The 19,793-nt window shown below is 51.3% G+C and overlaps 1 protein-coding gene across 5 annotated transcripts in view; it reads left to right on the top strand.

The window, feature by feature from the left end:
- Rasgrf1 (Ras protein specific guanine nucleotide releasing factor 1) overlaps window positions 1-19,793 on the top strand; it is a 105,588-nt gene that overhangs the window by 60,289 nt on the left and 25,506 nt on the right. For 3 of the 5 annotated variants that reach the window (XM_027922968.2, XM_027922972.2, XM_027922983.2), the window contains 10 exons: window positions 962-1,122; window positions 4,717-4,780; window positions 6,229-6,365; window positions 8,553-8,635; window positions 12,166-12,414; window positions 13,847-14,217; window positions 16,295-16,420; window positions 17,966-18,136; window positions 19,095-19,201; window positions 19,673-19,785. In XM_027922968.2, the coding sequence (XP_027778769.1) occupies window positions 962-1,122; window positions 4,717-4,780; window positions 6,229-6,365; window positions 8,553-8,635; window positions 12,166-12,414; window positions 13,847-14,217; window positions 16,295-16,420; window positions 17,966-18,136; window positions 19,095-19,201; window positions 19,673-19,785 (1,582 nt within the window). Of the gene's footprint in view, window positions 1-961; window positions 1,123-4,716; window positions 4,781-6,228; window positions 6,366-8,552; window positions 8,636-12,126; window positions 12,419-13,841; window positions 14,218-16,294; window positions 16,421-17,965; window positions 18,137-19,094; window positions 19,202-19,672; window positions 19,786-19,793 lie in introns of all 5 variants that reach the window. The other 2 variants (XM_027922980.2, XM_027922966.2) reach the window with 2 other exon arrangements.

The raw sequence follows: 19,793 nt of genomic DNA, 5'->3' as shown, positions 1-19,793 counted from the left end.
CATGTGTGAGTCATGTAGCCAGCAGTGAGTGACCCCTGCACTGTCCGGGTCAGGCCTCCATGGGGCTCTGGGGTTGCTCAGAGAAGGAGCCAGCCCCTGCCTCCAGAAGCCCCCTGTGTAGACTCAGAAAGAGACGGAAGCGGGGAAGCAGCCCAGGTGGACATACTGAGGCGGGAGGCTGAGTGTGGCCAAGCACATCCATGATGGCTGTCCCCAGGCGACAGCACAGGTGGAGCTTGAAGGAGAAGACAGAGGTCATGGTGTCACTGGAGTGAAGGCTTTCCAGGCCCAGGGCGGCATTTAGGGCAATGTGACCTAGAATAAAGTTTGTCACAGAGGTTGGAGACAATGACAAGAGGAACTGGGAGGCACGCCCTAGTCAGATCCCACCGGGGACCTTGTGTGCCTGAATCCCAAGACCAGTGGGGAAGGAGGCCCGTGGAGCATGTGTGGCAGGGTGGGACCAGAAGAGGGACAGCAAATGGGTCTCTTCACAGCCACCTGTTCTGCCCAGTAATGGCTTCCTGGTGCACCTTGTGAGGACTCGGCTTAGTCTGGGCTCTGCAGCTAAGTGCTGTGATTGGCGGGAGAGTGGCAGTGTGATGGAACCTGCCCATCCCTGGGGCCGCAGCCAGCTCCCCACTAGTCCGGCCCCTGCCACCCTCAGACCTGACGCAGCCTCAGTCTTGCCTCATGGGTCGAGCCCTTCAGGGTTCCTTTGCAGCCAAGGCCCTGGCCCCCCGACTGGAAGTTCAAGGGACCCTGCATAGTTTCTCTGGTGGCTCCCCCACCCCACCACACACCGAGGAGGGGCTGGAAGGAGAGTCCCCAGGCATTTGCTGACAGGAACTAGGATGGCCCTGTGCCACTGCTGCTGCTGCTGACACCCCAACCTTCAAACCAGGGCCAGGGGCTCACGGTCGCCCTGGGAGGGGGCTCAGGTTTTCTCCTCCATCCGCAGGTTCCCTCATCCAGGTGCCCATGTCGGAAAAGGGCAAGATCACGAGGGGACGCCTGGGGTCTCTGTCCCTAAAGAAAGAGGGTGAGCGACAGTGCTTCCTGTTCTCAAAGCATCTCATTATCTGCACCAGAGGCTCCGGAGGGAAACTTCACCTGACCAAGGTAAGGGAGATGCCACCTCCCCCAGGGCTGGAGGTCCACCGGTCACGCAGGCTCCACCCTGACCACAGGGTTGGGACTGACCCCGCTGGGAAACTAGATGGTGTCTGGGACCTGTGAGTACAAGAGCAGGCACACAGGGCCTGGCTCAACTGAGGGATGGAATGAACAGACAGCGGGTTTTCCACCAAAGGAGTCCTGGGAAATAGAAAGTCGAGTATGAAAGACTCTCCTACAGAGGAGCCAGATGTGTGTATATAGTTGTGTGTGTGAGTGTGTGCGCACGTGTGTGTGTGTGTGTGTGTGTGTGTGTGTGTGTGTGTGTGGAGGACCACCCCTGGCTGAGGGCCAGAGCAGCACCCAGGGCCTTTCATCTCTAACCAAAAGTTGCTCAGACAGACACCCTTAAATGCCCTTCTGAGCCACCCTCACCTCCATCACAGGAACACTGTCCTGGTGGCCCTTGAAGGCTGCTGACTGTGCTCCTACAGGACCTGCCCTCAGGACACACAGGACCTCATAGCACATGCTCAACTCCCTGATCTATCCCTAAACATGTAGGGAAAGAAGCATCTCAGACCCCTCCTGCTTCCTCATAGACCCCAGGGCCTTTGCTCCTGCTGTTGACCCAGCTGCAAGGCCTTCTTTCTCCCCTGGCTGAACTCCTCATGTCACTCAAGGCCTGTTCAAACACCACCTCTGCTGGAAGGCCTATGGCTTGAGCAGAATCTACTGCTCCCCAATGTGGCACATTGCTTGTCCTATTGTTCCAAATGCAAATTCAGGACCTGGCTCCCAGGTCCAGAAAAGTCATTGCCCCAGTCTGCACTTGTCTGTCAAACAGAAACAATTGTCCTCACAGAGGCATTGTGCAGAGGACTTAGCAGTAAGCCAATGGTGTCCACAAATTTGCCCTCTTGATCATGAAGCACAAGTTCTAGAAAGCTACCTCTCTCCCAACACCATGTCCATCCTCATGGAAGCAGATTGGATTTCGGATCTGAACATGCTGCAGCCTGGAAAGGGCCAGAAGGTGCCTTTAATTAAGTCAGAGCATTGGGGAAACTGTTCTTCCGGACCCTGGATGCCTGGCCCATAACCTCCTGTCGAGCTATTAGATCAGGCCTGGGAAATACACTGCTTCTGTTAACATGTCAACAAATTAGTTGGTTGGCTGCACAAGGGGAAATTAATTTACAAATATTGAATACTCCAGTTCCAACCAAATTGTGTACCAAGGAAAGCATTCCTTATGTATTAGCTCTGGAGCTTCTAATCCAGAGCTCTCTGTCCAGGCCAGGGGTCTGCTCCCCAGCAGCCAGAGTCCGAATGGGCAGGTTACCCTGGAGACCTGGAAGCAGCTTCCTGCTCAGAGAGTCTGAAAGCACATGTTTTTACATTGGTTAATTTTGTTTTATTTGAGGGTTTTTGTTTTGGTTTGTTTGTAGTTTTGAAAGTTAGTTAGCATACTAGTAAGAACACAGAATTGAAGCACTGCCCAGTCCCAGCATTGCTCTATCCTAGTGGGACCTCAGACAAATCAGGTGACTTCACTGAGCCTCAGTTTCCGTATCTGCATAATGGGTGTGAAAATACCTACTTTCCAGGAATGCCCTGAGGATTAAGTGAGGGAGTCCCAATGCCTGGTACACAATAAGTGCTCAATAGGTATCCACCATTGTCACTCTTAATCGTATAATAATGAACTTGTAATGATGATAATAATAGCAAACCCTGCATAATGATTACTGCAGGCCAGGTACTATCCCAGATTCTTTATGTGTATTTAACTCCTAGAAGAGACGCTGAAGCAGACACTGTCACTTTCCCCAATCTGTAGATAAAGGAAGTGGACAGAATCCTTGTGGCAGAGCTGGGATTTGAACCCAAGCAGTCTGCCGGCAAATTCTATGTGTTTAGTCACTTATGCCAGATGGCCTCCAACAGCCAAGAGCTGAAATTGAAATCACTGCTCTTTAAATCATGCAGGTAGAAACAGGACACCTTAAGTCCATTCTGAAGGGAGCGGGTCACAAATCTGCAAACTACTGTAAGAATTGTTTGGGCCTCAAGTAGGAGAATGTTAGAGCTTGTGGGGCCTCCAAGATGACCAAGCTAATGACCTCCCAGCAAGTCTGGGAGCCTCCCAAGGCCACCAAAGAGCTGAACAAGAAGCAGATCCACAGCCTGGACGTCCCCTGGACCCTCTGCAGTGCCCCTCTGCCTCCCAGGGGGCTCCCTGCCTACAAGCATCTGAGATATCAATTAGCCACATGGCCAACTCTCTGTTATGGTCCGTTATTGTGTTATTTATCTGCTGCTGTGTTACAAGTTATTCCCAGTGGAATAGCTGGAGGTCAGGAAAGTCTGTGAGTCAGGAAGTCAGGTGTGACTTACCCTGGTGGTCTCGGCTCAGGGTCCCTCATGGGTTTGCAGTCAAGACATCTGCTGGGCCACAGGGCTCTGACGGCTTCACTGGGCCAGAGACCATCTCATCATTCCGAGATGATGCATCCTTGGGGCTCAAGGGACCTCGTGCACCTCCCCCCATGACATGACAGTTGCCTGTAGAACAGGTGACAACGAGACAGCGAGCAGCAGGCTGCAGACTCCAAATAGCACACCATTGCTTCTGCTTTATTTTTTTAATTAGATGCAAATCACTAAGTTCAGCCCACACGCAAGAGGAAGGCCATCTGCCTTTGCTTTCAGAAGGCAGGAGTGTCAATCTGTGGACATGCTTGCGACCACCTCAGGCTCTATCACACTCCCCACAATATCAAGGGCTCTCACATCCAGGAGTGCTCACACACTCAAAGATGGGAGGCATTTTAGGAGTCTTCCTAATAATTAGAAATGAGTAACTGACGTTGGGTTGGGATCAATTCCCCAAGGCTCTCTCTGGACCCCACCACTAATGGACCAGGTGATTTGCACAAGACCAGTCTGAATTCACTTCCTCATCTGGAAAATGAGAACAAGACTTATGATGGCCTCTTTCCCCGCTGGTAACATGAGGGTTTGACTTCGAACAGGGGGTCTTAAACTTCTCTAGATGTAGGACTCTAAGGTGATGCTCAGAGATGCTGCAGGGGCAAAAGGAGGCCAAGCAGGACAGACATTGGCCCCTCTGCCCACAGCCCGACCTCAGCCTTCATCTGGAGAGGGCTCTCTGAGTCAATCTCCTGTCATCCACTTTATTAGGCTTTATATATAAAGTCCTTTGACTTCCAAGGCCGGGCATGGTGGAGAATACCTATAATCCCAGCAGCTCCAGAGGCTGAAGCAGGAGGATCTCAAGTTCAAAGCCAACCTCAGCAACTTAGTGAGACCCTGTATCTAAAAAAAAAAAAAAAAAAAGGGAATGTGGGGAATGTGGCTAAGTGGTTAAGCAACCTCTGGGTTCAATCTCTAAAACCAAAAATAAAATCCTTTGATTTCCAGAGCAAAATTTCCTCTTGGCATATAATACATACCCATGTGTATGTGTAACCCTGGACGCTCTCTGTAAAGCCCCTTCCAACACTAACATGCTAGGAGGACTCTTGAGCTAGCATATCCACCCCGGTCCAAGTGGAAACTGCTGCTTTTTTTCAGAATGGAGTCATATCCCTCATCGACTGCACCTTAATGGAGGACCCAGAAAGCACAGAGGAGGAAGGTGAGTGTGCAAATTGCTTGTGCCTGTGCATGCTCACACAGACACACACGCTCACCCAGGAGGGTCACAGCCCAGCACTGGCTTTGGTGGGGAGGAAGAGCAGATGCTCAAGTGTGGAAGCCCCTTTCCTGGATACAGAGGGGCCCGGGTCTGGGTCTTCCTGAGCCCACTCCCAAATTTGGTCCTCATTTTCCTTCTTTACTGGCCCCAGCCAACGCTCAGAGATACTAGTGGATGCCCTGCCCTGGGAGGACCCAACAGGACTTGCAATCTTTGCTCTTCCCCACACTGGGCTCCTCAGGGAGGGCCTGAGTCTGCATCCCAGTCTCACACGGCATGGGCTTGGGCTTGGACTTGGTGGTTGCTCCGTGTCCCCTTGACTTGCACTCATGCAGGGCATATCACGCCTTACTCCACTGAGGGCCAAGCCCAGTAGCTCCCCAAGGAAAATGTGTGTGACTTACCTGGAGCACTCTGGCCAGCACAAGCTTCTCTGATGTCAGCCACCTCTGGCGCACAGGAAAGCCCCGACTCAAGTGGAACTGTGAGGCCCTGAAGCTGTTTTCCTCCCTGGGCTTTGGAAAGGGCCCTGAGCATCTCCCACCTGCAACACACAGACACCCCACCTCTCAGAGAAGCCAGCATGGTCCCCCAAGTCACCACACAGGTCAAGCTCCCCAAGCTCCCCTGTGCCCACCAAGAAGTCCTAAAACTCTTGAGTGTCAGAACTAGAAGGGACAGGGCCTCAGAGACCTGGATCCCAGTCCTGTTGTACAGGAGGACTCCTGAAACCTCCCTGATGGAGGGAGCAGGCGTCACTCCAGGGTCAAAAGGCAGTACGCAGCAGAACAGCCCAGGACTGAAGCAGACATTCCACAACATTCTACCCCCTTCAGTACATACCCAATTAATGTAGCCACGTTGAAAAAAATCCATACTCTGGCCTTGGTCTTCCCAGTAAACAGCTTTCAAGAGTTCAAGGAAATTTTCAGGTTAAGAGCAGTAATAAAAATACCTAGGATTTACTATTGCACTGGGGAGCTTTAAACTGAACTAAACAACCAGCCTAGTGCATAAAAATTTAAGACATCCAAGTTCCTTGCTGGCCCAAATAATGCCTTGGGGTAGCAGGTCCCAGCTGTGAGAGCATCTTTAGCCCCAGTTTGGCGGCCCTGCTGAGGGCGTGGCTAAACCCTTGCTCAGGATCTCAGCTCCCTGTTGGTGCAGTGAGGGCCGAGGGCAAACTCCAGAAGTCTGGCTCTGAATCCAGAACATTCCTGAATGCTTGGAAGTCACTTTTGCACTCCAGGTCATCAAAAAATCTGAAAGTAGCAGCCAGTGTCTGGGTGCCCTAATCCAGAGCCCCCACTGATGGGTAAGGTAGGGACCAGCAAAACTCCCAAGGGGCCCACACCCACTCTGCCAATTTCATGTTTTGCAACGGGAAGCCAAAGGATCTGGCCAAGACGTAGACCACTTGGATTTTAAGATTGGAGTAGAGCCAAAGGATTCCCCCCCCTTCACGGTCATCCTCGTGGCCTCATCCAGACAGGAGAAGGCAGCATGGACCAGTGACATCAGCCAGGTAAGCATGTCCCCTATTCCTGAGAGCAAGTGATCTCTAAATGACCAACCTGGTTGGGGACCTGGGACAAAGAGGGATGATAGCTACATTGTAATGCTAGAAAAGACCCAAGTCCACCAGGTCCACAGCCCCAGCCAAGGCTGAGCTCAGCTAGTGCATCCTTTTGCATAGTCCTCTGGGCCACCAGCCATGTGTAGTCTGAGGACCCCTTGCATCTGAGTCACCTGGCAAGGTGATTTTAGAAACTTCAAATTCCTGGGCTCTTCTTCACCCCTCTCAAGACCTAGTGGATGGCCTGGGATCTACATCTTTATACACCCCAAGAAAAATCTGGGCACCACCAGCCAAGGATGTTAGATGCAACAGATTTTGAAGAGAGAGAGCCTTGCCCCTGAGGAGCTGGCGTCCCTGCAGGCAGCCTCCTGAGATCAAACCCAGCATCGGTTGTGCAAAGGAAAGATTTGGCTTTGTCCTTTGCCCGCTGCAAGTATCAGCGGATACTATTTGGAGCATTAACCAGGAAGCACAGGCTTCCCCAGGTACAATCAGCAGACCCACAGGCCTGTGGGCATTGGAAGTACAGGGAGCAGGGATTCTGAGTCTGGAAAGAGACTGTCAGCAGCGCTGGGATTCAGCCTCCAGAAGCACCAGGGTAGCCCATCCCTGCAGCCACCTCCCAGTGTACCTGCCTGTGGCTGTCCCCTCTACAGAGCCTGTGGCTGTCCCCTCTGCAGAGCAGGATGGGTATTTTAAGAGAGCAGCTGATAGCAGAATAGGAGGCAAGACTGGTGTTTCCTCCATAGGGAGACAAACCTAGAGGAGTGTGACCTCCTATAGGTCAGGGGCTTAGGGACTCTCAAAGGGCAGAGTCTTCACTGTACCAAGTGAGCTTCCCTCACTCTGTAGCTTCTCTTTGCTGCCCACTTAAGGCTTCCCTGACCACCCACTCCTAGCCTGCCTTCTCTCAGTTTCAGAAGAGCAAGGCATGTTAGGATAATGCATGGCATCTGTCTGTTCTTTCTAGTTTTCCTGTGGGTCTTCAAAGGTCCCAGCATGCCCTGGAGAAAACTGGGAACCCCAAGCTGAGCCCTTTCCCATCTCCAGGGAACTGTAACTGTCAGGGGCTCAGGCTGCTCTCCCAGAGGATGTTCACAGGGCCTCGGCCTCCTGGCAATGTCGCGGATGCCAATGGTTATGGGTCCCCTAGCCCTTTCCCCTGGGGAACAGCATTGGCCATTTCCCTAGGCCCTCCAGGTCCTCTGAGTCTGCCGCACTAAGGAGAGTCTCAGTGGCATGTGGACTAGTGTTGGACTAGAAATACAAATGTCAGAAACCTCCCTATGTGAGGTACCGCCTTTGGGGAACTGACCTTGACCAGGGGGCTGGATCTGGAGACACCCTACCAGCCTCTCTCGGACTGCCACATCCCAGTGACCTTGACACCCACCCCCACTCATACACTCCAGAAGATTCTGTGATGTGCCTGAGCCAAGGAGGAACCCTGTCATGGCAGAAATGTAAAGTACTGGAGCAGGGAACATTCAGGAAATGTGTCTCTTAGTTTTGTTTGTGTGAGTAGTTTTTATTCAAAGCAATACTTAGATTTTGAATTTTTTTGGAGGCTGCGTAAAATATGCAATCACGGGTTCCCCTGCTGCAAGCGCCCCCCACATATGGATGTGTGATGTGGAAAACCGTCCACAGCATCAGAGCACTGGCACTGGGTAGGCAGGCAGAGGGCAGAGCACAGAGCTCTCCTGCAGGGGATGCGAAGGCCCAGCTGCATAGGCCTCCCAGAAGAGGGAGCCCAGATCATGGTAGAGCTGATCTTGCCCTTGACACTGGACCTCAGAGGTAGGCAACAGTGTGGTCAGTGTCATGTGCCTCTATTTTGCAAACAATCCAGTGAGGTAGGAGTCATTGTCCCCATTTTGAAGTTAGGGAATCTAAGACTCAAGAAGGTCAGGTAATCCCCCAAGGTCATTCAGATAGATTTGACCTCCAACCTAAATCCAAGGAAGGCTTTTTTCATCAAGACCACCCTGTCCTTGCCTGGACAATGACCTTGAAGCTTGAGGACCCCATGTCAGGCTGGGGTGTATGAACCCCTCAGTTGGCAGAGCCCTCCGTGGGCCTGGATCCTGGAAGGGACTAAGGCTCTTACCCTGGGGTCCCCTCTGTTTCCAGTGTGTGGATAACATCCGGTGCAATGGACTCATGATGAACGCCTTTGAAGAAAACTCCAAGGTCACTGTGCCACAGATGATCAAGTAAGTGCCCTTAACCTGTTTTCACCAGACTGTGTCCCGGAGATTGTGTACCATGCGGGGACAGCCAGGACCCTGGTATGGGCCAGCCCCCGGGGCTCAAAAGATGCTGGGTTTATTTTACACACTCTTATTAATAGCTATTTTTCTTCTCCTGATTACAAAATAAATACAAGGAACATTTCAAAACCATTTCACACAGAAGGCCCCAGGGCCACTGCCCCTATTTGAGCAACCTCGAGGACAAAGGGCCTAGGATTCTTCTGGACACAGCTCTCCAGACCTTGAGCCCTCCATATGCAGCCTCCCTCACCTGCACCAGGCACAGTTCTCCTCCAGCGATTTGCACACTCAATGTCCACCCTCCTTCCTGTTTCCACCCTGCAGCCCACTGGCTCCATCCCAACCTGTGAGCCCCAGCCTGCCGATGTTCATTCACCCCATGCACATCAGGACCCAGCTCCCACCTGTGTCTGAAACCACAGTCTCTATGCTGCTCCAAGTGCATGTGCCAGGGAACAGTACACAACAGTACTTAGCGTCCAAAATGCCACACTCCTTCATGCACACCACCACCAACCCAAAGGCAGATCTGACAAAGCCAGCGCTTGATGGACTGACCCACTGCCAGCCGGCAGCCACCTAGGCAGTACCATATCCTAGTAGGAAATACCCTCTAAAGGGCCAGTGAGCTCAGAGCTGACATCCACTTGTTACCTCCTATGTGCCTGTTCTAGGTCCTTCAGTCAGTTCACCTATTACATTCTTGAGAAATTTTGTATGGTAGATCTTATTATTTTCCTTTTACAGGTTAAAAAACAGAGGCCCTAAGCAAACTTAGTGAAGCCCTAAGCAACTTAGTGAGACCCTGTCAAAAATTAAAAAGGGCTGGGGATATAGCTTAGTGGTAAGCACCCCTGGCTTCAATCCCTGGTTCCAAAAAAAAAAAAAGGTAAACATGATAACAAAGATTCGCAATGTCCAGAAAATGAAAAAAAATATATATATTATTGCTCAAAAGAGTCATTGTTTGCTGGGCACAATGATACATGCCTATGGTTACAGATACAGCTACTCAGTACTCAGAGGTTGAAGCAGGAGGATCAAATGTTCAGCAACTTAGGGAGACTCTGTCTCAAAATGGGGAGGATGTGGCTTAGTGGTAGAGCACCCTGGGTTCCATCCCCAGTACCAAAAACAAATAAATAACAAAACATTCCTTGAATAGTAGATGGATCCCACCATTAAAACGTGTCTGCTGTGGTTCAGCCACCAGAGGGCGCTGCATGTTGCAGCAGCTTTTGGGATTACTGGTTCCCACCATGCCCAATAGAGGTGGCTGACCTTAGAAGTTTAGAACCTGCTCCACCCTCAGTCCCCTAGGCTGCGGTTGACTGCACTAAACACCTGTCCCGGTGTCCTGGCACCCTGAGAAGAAAGAGATTTTCTGCTAACAGATCCAATCGCAAAGCCCCAGAGAAGGGTTCAAATTGGTGTTGCCTGGGTCAGATTCCGACCTCATGCAGTGATCCCTTTGTCCAGGATGAAAGACTTTTTTGTTTTGTTTTGTTTTAATAGTTACACATGACAGTACAATGACCTTGACATATCATACATTTGGAATCAGATGGGATATAATTTCTCATTTTTCTGAGTATACAGGTTGCAGAATCACATTGGTCATGCATCCACATATATACACACAGTAATAATAATGTCTGTTTCATTCTGCTATATCCTTCCTATCTCCCCCACCCCTCCCCTCCCCTCCCATCACTTCTCTCTACCTAATCTAGGGTAACGCTATTCTTTTTTTTTCTCACATCTTCGTACACGTATTTTGTATAACAATGAGGGTCTCCTTCCACCATCCATGCAATTCCCTTTCTCCCTCCCTTTCCCTCCCACCCCTCTTCCCTATGTAGAGGTAATCTTCATCCCATGCTCTTCCTCTCTTCCCCATTTTGACTCAGGATGAAAGACTTTGATAGATCCAACCCCGCATGTCTGACCAACCTGGAAGGTTTCACTTTCGGTCAAAGACCAGAAGTCCAGCTGATCCACTGCTGGCTAAAGATTTCTTCTAGTACTAAACAGGCAGCCAAGGTAGATCAAGGACAGGATGATCTTCCCCTGTAAAGGCTAAGTAGGTAGAAGAGACATAAAAGCTGAGCATGCACCCCCCCCCTTGATACAGGAGCTGGAAGTTCATAATGATCACCCATTGAAAAGCCAGCTTCACCTTGTTGGCCTTTTGGAACCAAGAGGCAACAGGTGTCAGCAAGGATATGGCTGATTTTGCATTGAAGGCTCCCTAGACCAGCCCAGTTGAGAAGTGCCCTTCACAAAGTTTTGTGATTGCCTGTACCAGGTGCACCAAAAGCATTATTTCCTGTGACCCCATTTTTATGCCCTTTGTTTGAGGCTCTAGACCACAAAAGGAGTGCATATTTGTATTTCAAAATAACTATGAGGGCAAGTATTACATTCTCAAGGGAGCGCTGTGTTCCCCAGAGCCCAGCCAAATCAAAAAGACTTGCTATCTCCATTTTCAGGTGGGTAGGTTTTTTCCTAGACCACCCTTCTCTGAGGATGCGCCCTTCAAGGGTCTGTCTTTACATGGTGGTCTCTCCAACCCTCCCACTCCCGAAGGCCAGGCCTTGTCTCCTGCTCCTGTGAAAACCCAAGACACTGGTTCCCAAGAGCTGCAGACACCCTCAAGACAGCAAAAGTGGCACCTAGTTTCCAAATTGCTCCTTGTTTTGAGTCCCTGGGAATTTTTCTTATTATACTTTTTTCCCTTCAAATTGTTTTAATTGAGATTTAATTCACATAACATAAAATTTACCATTTTAAAGTGTATAATTTAGTGGATTACAGTCATCACCACAATCTAAACACAGAATACTTCCATCACCCCAATAGAAAATCCTGTACCTAGTAGCAGTCATCTCCAAAGCCACCCTCCCTCATTCCCTGGCAACTTCCAATCTTCTTTCTGTGTCTATAAATTTTCCCATTTTGGACATCACCTATAAAGGGAGTCATAGGACATGTGATCTTGTGTCTCGCTTCTTTGGCTTGGCCTGATGTTTTTGAGGCTCATTGTGTGTGTCAGTGCTTCATTCCCTTTTATGGCTGAGTAATATCCCACCACTGTGGATGTAACAAGTCACTGGTCCACGCCTCAGCTGGTGGCTGTCGGGATATTTCCATCTCCAGGCTATAACAGACAATGCTGCTATGAATATTCATGCACACATTTTTCAGTGAACAGACTTCCTGTGTGTCTCAAGAATTTGGTGGCACATTTTTTCCCGTGTGTTTGTCATCTTTTTCCAGTACTGCTAGGTTTATGCTGAAGGTGTTTAGGATCCTGGGGAAAGGACCCTCCTTCAGTGCCATGCTTCTAAAGCATCCCCTGCTCTCCTAGTAAGACCATCCCTGGCTGGGACCATGGGGACAGAGATGGGCTTGCCAGCTGGTGGGCCCAGACAACCTCAGACCCATGTCACCTCTTCCTCCATCCTCAGATCAGATGCCTCCTTATATTGTGATGACGTTGACATTCGCTTCAGTAAAACCATGAACTCCTGCAAAGTGCTGCAGATCCGGTACGCCAGCGTGGAGCGGCTGCTGGAGCGCCTGACGGACCTGCGCTTCCTGAGCATCGACTTCCTCAACACCTTCCTGCACTCCTACCGCGTCTTCACCACGGCCGTCGTGGTCCTGGACAAGCTCATCACCATCTACAAGAAACCCATCAGCGCCATCCCTGCCAGGTGGGCACAGGCTCCCTCCTCCTACCGGACCCTCAGAACCTCAGGCCTGGAGGGAAACTAAACTCTGCTCCAGGGGTGCCCGGGAGGTCCCTGGAGGAGAAGGCATCCCGTCAGTCTGGATGCTGGGACATACCCAGCTCATGAACCACAAGACAGTATGCATCTGTATTCCTTTTTCTTCTTCTTCTTCTTTTTTTTTTTTTTTTTTTAATGCTGGGGATTGAACCAGAAACCAGCAGGTCAAGAACCATTGATCTACATCCCCAGCACTTTTTTTATATTTTATTTGAGTCAGAGTCTCACTAAGTTGCTTACAGCCTTGCTAAATAGCTGATGCTGACCTCAAACTTGCAATACTCCTGCCTCAGCCTCCCGAGTCGCTGGAAGTACTGGTGTGGGCCACTGTGCCCAGCACATATTTGTATCTCAAAACCACTGTGAGGGTTAAGAATATGTTCTCAAGGGAGCTTTGTGTCCTCCCCTCCCAAGGCCAGGGAGGGCTGGCATACAGGACACCTCCGCTCAGTCTTGGCCTCCTCCATTCCTGCCCTGAGTGGGGGAGTCTGAGGGATACACATTATTCTCTCCTCCCTGTTCTCACTTCAGTTCCCCTCTAGGAAACCTAGGGCCCCACCCCTCTAGGAAAAGAAGAAAGAAAGGGAGGGAAGGAAGGACGAAGGAAGAAAAGAACGGAACACAGGTTACAGCTGCTCTGCTTACACCTTATCCTGAGAGGCCACCTTTCCTATCTATATCACTGTAGCTCAGCTCTTCCCCTGGGTTGGCTGCATCCTGAAAGGCCAGGACACTCCCTGGAGCCCTTAGAAGTCTGTAGCTGAGTGAGAACTTGAATCCAGGTCTCTGGTCTCAGGATTGCTGGGTGACCCCCCAGCTTCCCACCCATCCCCCAACCCAGATTCACATGTGAGACCCCTTACTTGCCATGGTGGGGACACTGGGTTTAGAGTTGGAGGCCTCAGGGAGTCATTTCCTGTCTCTGAGCCTCAGCTTTCTTATGCATGAAGCACCCATCAGGACCACTGTAAGGATAAGGTCAGAGTGTGCAGGTGAGGCCCTGGGTGGGATGGAGGGAAGTTGTTTTACAGAAACCAGCAGGTCAAGAACCATGAGCATCTCAGGTCAGATACTGCTGCTGACCCGAGGGAGGCAGAGGAGCGAGCAGCAGGTACACCCACCCCGGCCATGAACCCCCACATCCACCACGGGAACCATCACGTCCATAGACGCTCGGCACCAAGCCCTTAAATCACACAGTCCCTACTCAGAGGATCAGCTCCAGGTCTCAGAGATCCTGAGAGCAAGAGAGCCCCTGCTGTCAGCCATCTCCTGAGCCCTGCTGGAGATGGGGAGCAAGCCTGATGGCCAGGTCAAATGACCACTGACTGCCGTGTCCTTCCCTGTCCTCCTGCAGGTCCCTGGAGCTCCTGTTTGCCAGCGGCCAGAACAACAAGCTCCTGTATGGGGAACCTCCCAAGTCCCCACGTGCCACCCGCAAGTTCTCCTCCCCGCCACCCCTGTCCATCAGCACTTCGTCACCCAGCCGCCGGCGGAAGCTCTCCCTGAACATCCCCATCATCACGGGCGGCAAGGCCCTGGACCTGGCTGCACTCAGCTGCAGCTCCAATGGCTACACCAGCATGTACTCAGCCATGTCACCCTTCAGCAAGGCCACGCTAGACACCAACAAGCTCTATGTGTCCAGCAGCTTCGCCAACAAGATTCCAGATGAGGGTGATACAACCCCTGAGAAGCCTGAAGACCCCTCAGCTCTCAGCAAGCAGAGTGAGTGGTGTGTGGGTGCAGCAGCGTTGGCTTTGGGGCACACAGGAGTGGAGCGGCGTGGAGGGCCCATCCAGCTGGGTGGCGGTGCAGGGTGTGGGCAGTGCAGGTAGGTAGCACATGTGGGGGCCCAGCCTGCCAGGGAGTGGCCAGAGTTCACAGGGCCTCAGCCCACTTGAGGTGTCAGCTCCCATCACCCTGCCTGACAGCAGCATCCAGCACCCCAGGTTCATCCATGTCTGCAGTAGATGTGTCTGGGCCAGGCTTCCTTCAGGGCCCAGGAGAGAAAAGGTCATCAGAACTAGCTCCTGCCCACTGGGATTCACAGTCTGGCTGCAGAACCAGACCAGACACTGAAAGGTGGACACACATGACATGTGTTGTGTTAGAGAGCCGCTCAGGGGGCACTGGGGATGGGGTGGAGACAGCATCAGGGAAGCAGAGAAGGCTCCCTGGAGGACCTACTAGATCTAGATCTTCACCAGGAGGAAGACAGAACCTTCTAGACAAAGAGGATGGAATGTGAAAGACTGAGGCATCTGGAAAGGCATTGTGTGTTCAGGGAACAGCTTGAAGCTCGGCACACCTGGCACACCCAGAACACTGCATGTGGGGGCAGTGGCCAGAGAGGATGCGAAGGCAGGCCAGTGCCTCCCTATTCTAGAGCTTCTCCTGACCATTCTAGAAGGATCAGGTTTGATTCTGTTGTAGATCAGACGATCAGGCCACATCCTGAGGAACCATTCAACACAGACTTGATGAACATGTGAACGCCCAGCAACACACACACACACACACACACGCATGCACGCACACATATGCGCACCAAACCCTGGACTGGCCAGAAGCACTAGGCTTTGAGAAGGACCATCTCTCTCCTTCGAGTTGAGAAGAAGGAAGGCAGAGGTTACCCCCAGCAGAGGGCAAAACTGGTGAGGGGTAATACATTTCTTGTGGCACATAATACAAATGGGTGATGTGCTTGACTCTCACAGCTGAAAGTTGGTAAGTAAGGTAAGAGCCTACTACAGAGCCCCCCAAATGCCATCTCATGGTGCAGCATACAGGATCCTCAGAGGGACAGCAGCGGGAGCACTGTCCTCTTTCTGTGTTAGGGATCAAACCCAGGGTCTCATGCATGCTGTCTCGGCAAGCCCACCAGGCTTCTTCTCAACTAGTGATCCAGGGGCTCTCAAACCTAATTGTGTGCCTTTGTGCCTATGCACACCCAGGCACACACACACACGTGTGTGTGTGTGTGTGTGTGTGTATTCTTTTCTAAAGAGAATAACTGTGTGTTTTGTTGAGTTCTCAAAAAGTCCAAGTGTAACTGCACTCACTTTCTAGGAGGGGACACTGAGGCCCAGAGTAGTTAAGAATTTTTGACCAAGAACTCACCATGCCATAGTTAAGTTTTGTTTTGTTTTGTTTGTTGTTGTTGTTTTTAAATATTTATTTTTTTTTAGTTTTTTAGGTGGACACAATATCTTTATTTTATTTTTATGTGGTGCTGAGGATCGAACCCAGTGCCTCACACATGCCAGGCGAGCGCGCTACCACTTGAGCCACACCACCAGCTCCATAGTTAAGTTTTAATACAATTCACCTGCTTTTCCAAAGTATATAGACAGTGAGTCTCCCAAGATTGCCCAAACCAGAAGGACAACAAGTTCCTATAAAACAGGACTATCCTGGGCAAATCAGAGCAGATGTTCACCCTAAGATACTAAACCAGAGAGAGAAAAACCTTGCTACTCAAAGCGTGGTCCATGGACCAGCCACATGGGCATCACCTGGAGCTTTTTAGAACTACAGACTCTCAGGCCTCACAGGGGACCTGAGTCAAAATCCAATGTTCTACCACGATTCCTGGGTGTATCCATTAAAGTGTGAGAAGCACCATGGAGTAAACTCCGTCCTGGAGATTCACAGTGCCCATTGGCACATGAAAGGTTCTGGCAAAGGCTTTGGCAAATAAAGCTGTTAAACTTTCTTCGTCAGAATAGCCCACACTTACTCTACTTCGATAACAGAATTTTCAAATCGATAGATAACTGAGAGAGTATTTCTTTTCTCCCAGGCTCAGAAGTCTCTGTGAAAGAAGAGTCAGATGTTGATCAAAACCAGAGTGATGATGGTGATACTGAGACATCGCCAACTAAATCTCCAACAACACCAAAATCAGTCAAAAGCAAAAATTCTTCAGGTACAGCTGACCAGCACAAAACTACAAATAGATTCCCAGGTGGGAAGAGGGCAGCAGGTCAAGTTGAAGCAAGTGGGTGTCATCCTTGGGTTTTTTGAGTAACTCTTGAGAGCAGTGACTGTTCTTATGTTTCATAACCCCCGGGGGGCTGTGGGTGCTGGAGCATTGGCTGGGTAGATCCTGCTCTTCAACTCAGTGAAGTCACCCCTAATTCAGACGAAACTGCATTTAACCAGCCAACACAGCGTTGGGGGGGGGGGGGGCAGGAAGGCTCCACGTGTCAGGCTCACTCAGGGGAGATCAGAGGCACTTCCTAGGGCCCTGGGTGTCAAGACTTGTGACAGGCCCTCTCCTCTTCTCAACAGCCTTGTAGAAAGGCTGGGTTATTCCTGCTTTTCAAATAAGGAAAAAGTCTCTGAACGGTGGTGATGTTGCTCACCCGACATCTCAGATTCGAAATCTTGAAGGGTCACTGAGGAGCCATCCTGGTCTCTGGTTCTCGTAAATCAACTGCCCATACCAAAAAGGGCTCTGAGACACCCAGAGGTGGGGAGAGGACAGCCGCTCTTGCCTAGTACTGCCCTCTCCAAGCCCCCACTCCCACATGCAAGGGGCAGCAGGGATCCCAAACTCGATGGCTATCCAAAAACTCCCTGGGCACACTGCAGCTGGGTACAGCTTCTCACATACACAGACACATCTCATGCAAGGCCAATTCTCAGAAATAAGTCTGAATCTTTAAATCACTTGCTCCCCACAGCTTAAGGACTGCTACTTTGTCCCAAGTATGGATTATTTTATAGACTTACAAGATAAAACTAAAAGTTTCTGGAGTCACTTTCTACTACAATTACTATAAAAATTTATTATTATTATCATCATCATCATCATCATCATCATCAAGGATGTTCCATGTTATTTACATAGCTTTTCACCTATACAAAGTACTTTCATCTATGTTATCTCCTTTAATTTTAGCATCCACTTTGGAAGTAGGTGTTATCCCTATTACCCAGAGGTGATTATTGAGTCTCAAGGAAGTTAAGTAATTTAATCAAGGTCACACAGTTAGTGAATAGTTGGGAACAATTTCAACCCAGGTGGATGGACTCCAGGTGCAATATTCTCCCCATGGCACTGTGCCCATGAGCCCATCAGTATGAACTGTTGGATGTCAGACATTGGACAAGCTGTGTCACTTCCCTGGACAATGAAAGGGCAAGAAAACTCATGGTGTTGTCCTCAAGCTGGACTGGACACAGCTGGGCCTGAGAAGCAATGGGTTTGGGAGCCACAGAGTGTTGGAAGGGTTGGGTGGAAGCAGTAGGTTGGCAGGGCCTTCCCACCCTGGCACAGCCCTGGGGAGATCAAAGCATGACCCTTCCCAGAGACTTTAGCTGCCCCCGACCAGCTGACCAAGCCTGGTCCATGAAGACAGAGCTGCCTGCTCGTGGTGCTAGTCCAGCCTCAGATGCCTCGGGTTCCAGCCGCCTGAAGGGCTGACCACAAGGGACGCTGAGGAGACTGGTTCCCTCCTCTCCACAGAGTTCCCGCTCTTTTCCTACAACAACGGAGTGGTGATGACCTCCTGTCGCGAACTGGACAATAACCGCAGCGCCCTCTCAGCAGCCTCTGCCTTTGCCATAGCAACCGCAGGAGCCAACGAGGGCACCCCAAACAAGGAGAAGTATCGCAGGATGTCCTTAGCCAGCGCAGGTACGTGGGGCGGTCTGCTCACACATCCCTGCCCAGGTCAGCCCCTCTGTGGCCTAAAGCCGAGATGTTGGCCACAGTCAGTGTTTCCCATGTGGTGCTGGGGACACTGTGGGTCCTGCTAACAGCACCCCTTCCAAGAACCCTGCTTCAACTCACGGCTCTCACTGGCTGGATGCCTCGCTTCCCACATCATGATTTTGACTTTAGCCCCCCTTCCTCTTATGGGGATGCTGGAGCAATGCCCCCCCACCCTGCCCCACACCAGCTGGGCCTCTGCACACCCCACCCCTGGAGCCATGGCCACTGCACGCCCAGGGCACAGCCTGATCTTCACTCTTCCTTCCCAGCCTCTATCCAAGGGGATAATATCTTAGCCACCTGCCTGGCAAGCCCCGAGGAGGGTGGCCTTATCTCCTGCATCCCAGCACCCACCCAGACACTACCCCCTCCCACCCTGCAGACTGTTGCCACCCATCCCAGATTTTCTTCCTGCAGCATCCACCAGAGCGGGGAGCTCCTTCTTCCCCACCCAGCCCCCTTTGCAACTGGCAAATTTCCACTCAGCAAAGCCCACAGGAGCCTCTGCCCCCACCCTCCTACCACCCACTTCCTCAGCAGTGGCCCCATAGCACCAGCTGGAGTAGGGACCCCAGAGAGCCCTGGTGTCTGAGTGGACCTGTCAGGGGAGGCCACCAGAAACTTCCAGCAGCCCCTGAAAGATGAAGACTTCTGGCAGAGGCTGAGGATTCATGGACTGTGTCCACTAACAACTCTTGGCACCCGTCTTAAGGGTCAGAACCTAGTTGTTGAGTATTTGATGGTCCCTACTATCCCTCTCACCTGGCAGCTATGAGCAGCAGCCCAGATTAACCAGATCTGGGAGTTGAATCCAGACTAGAGGGAGCTCTGTTTCTCATCCTCCTGTATCCTCTCTCTTTTCTGCCACTCATGCTACCAGGGTTTCCCCCTGACCAGAGGAATGGGGACAAGGAGTTTGTGATCCGCAGGGCGGCCACCAATCGAGTCCTGAATGTGCTCCGCCACTGGGTCTCCAAGCACTCTCAGGTGAGTGGGAATCCTCCTGGGTGGCTGCAGGAGACCTGCAGGCATGGCTCCAGGAGCCAGCTGCTCCCAGGGTGACTGCTGGCTGAATGGGCTGATGGCCAGCGGGGCAGCGGAGGGAGGAAGCCCAAGTGCCACGCCAATATTACCAGAAGGACCCACACAGTCCCCTAGGAGGGAATCAGGGACTTTCAAGAATACAAGGAGCCTCTGTCTGTCCACATCCATCCTCCCAGAGGAACAAGTAGGCTTCTGCGTCCCTGGCCTGGGGTCCATAGCCTTGCCCCAGTGCCCTAACCTATAGCTAAGAATCCCACAGCCCCACTTGACCCTGCCACCAAGTCAACAGAAAGGTAATGATGTAAGGCAGCCCCTGGCAGAACAGAAGCTGTGGTTCTCCTGCTAGCCTGGGCCCAGCCCCCTGCAGGTCAGCTTGAAAACTATAGCCAAGCCACCCGTCCCCTCTTCCTGAAGGACTTTGAGACCAACGACGAGCTCAAATGCAAGGTGATCGGCTTCCTGGAGGAGGTCATGCATGACCCAGAGCTCCTGACTCAGGAGCGGAAGGCTGCAGCCAACATCATCAGGTAAGGAC

The sequence above is a fragment of the Marmota flaviventris genome, chromosome 2 (genome assembly GCF_047511675.1).
Source record: "Marmota flaviventris isolate mMarFla1 chromosome 2, mMarFla1.hap1, whole genome shotgun sequence".
In the NCBI taxonomy this organism is placed as follows: domain Eukaryota; kingdom Metazoa; phylum Chordata; class Mammalia; order Rodentia; family Sciuridae; genus Marmota; species Marmota flaviventris.
Note: the sequence above shows the minus strand (reverse complement) of the source record. Positions and strands in the feature narration are given on the sequence as shown.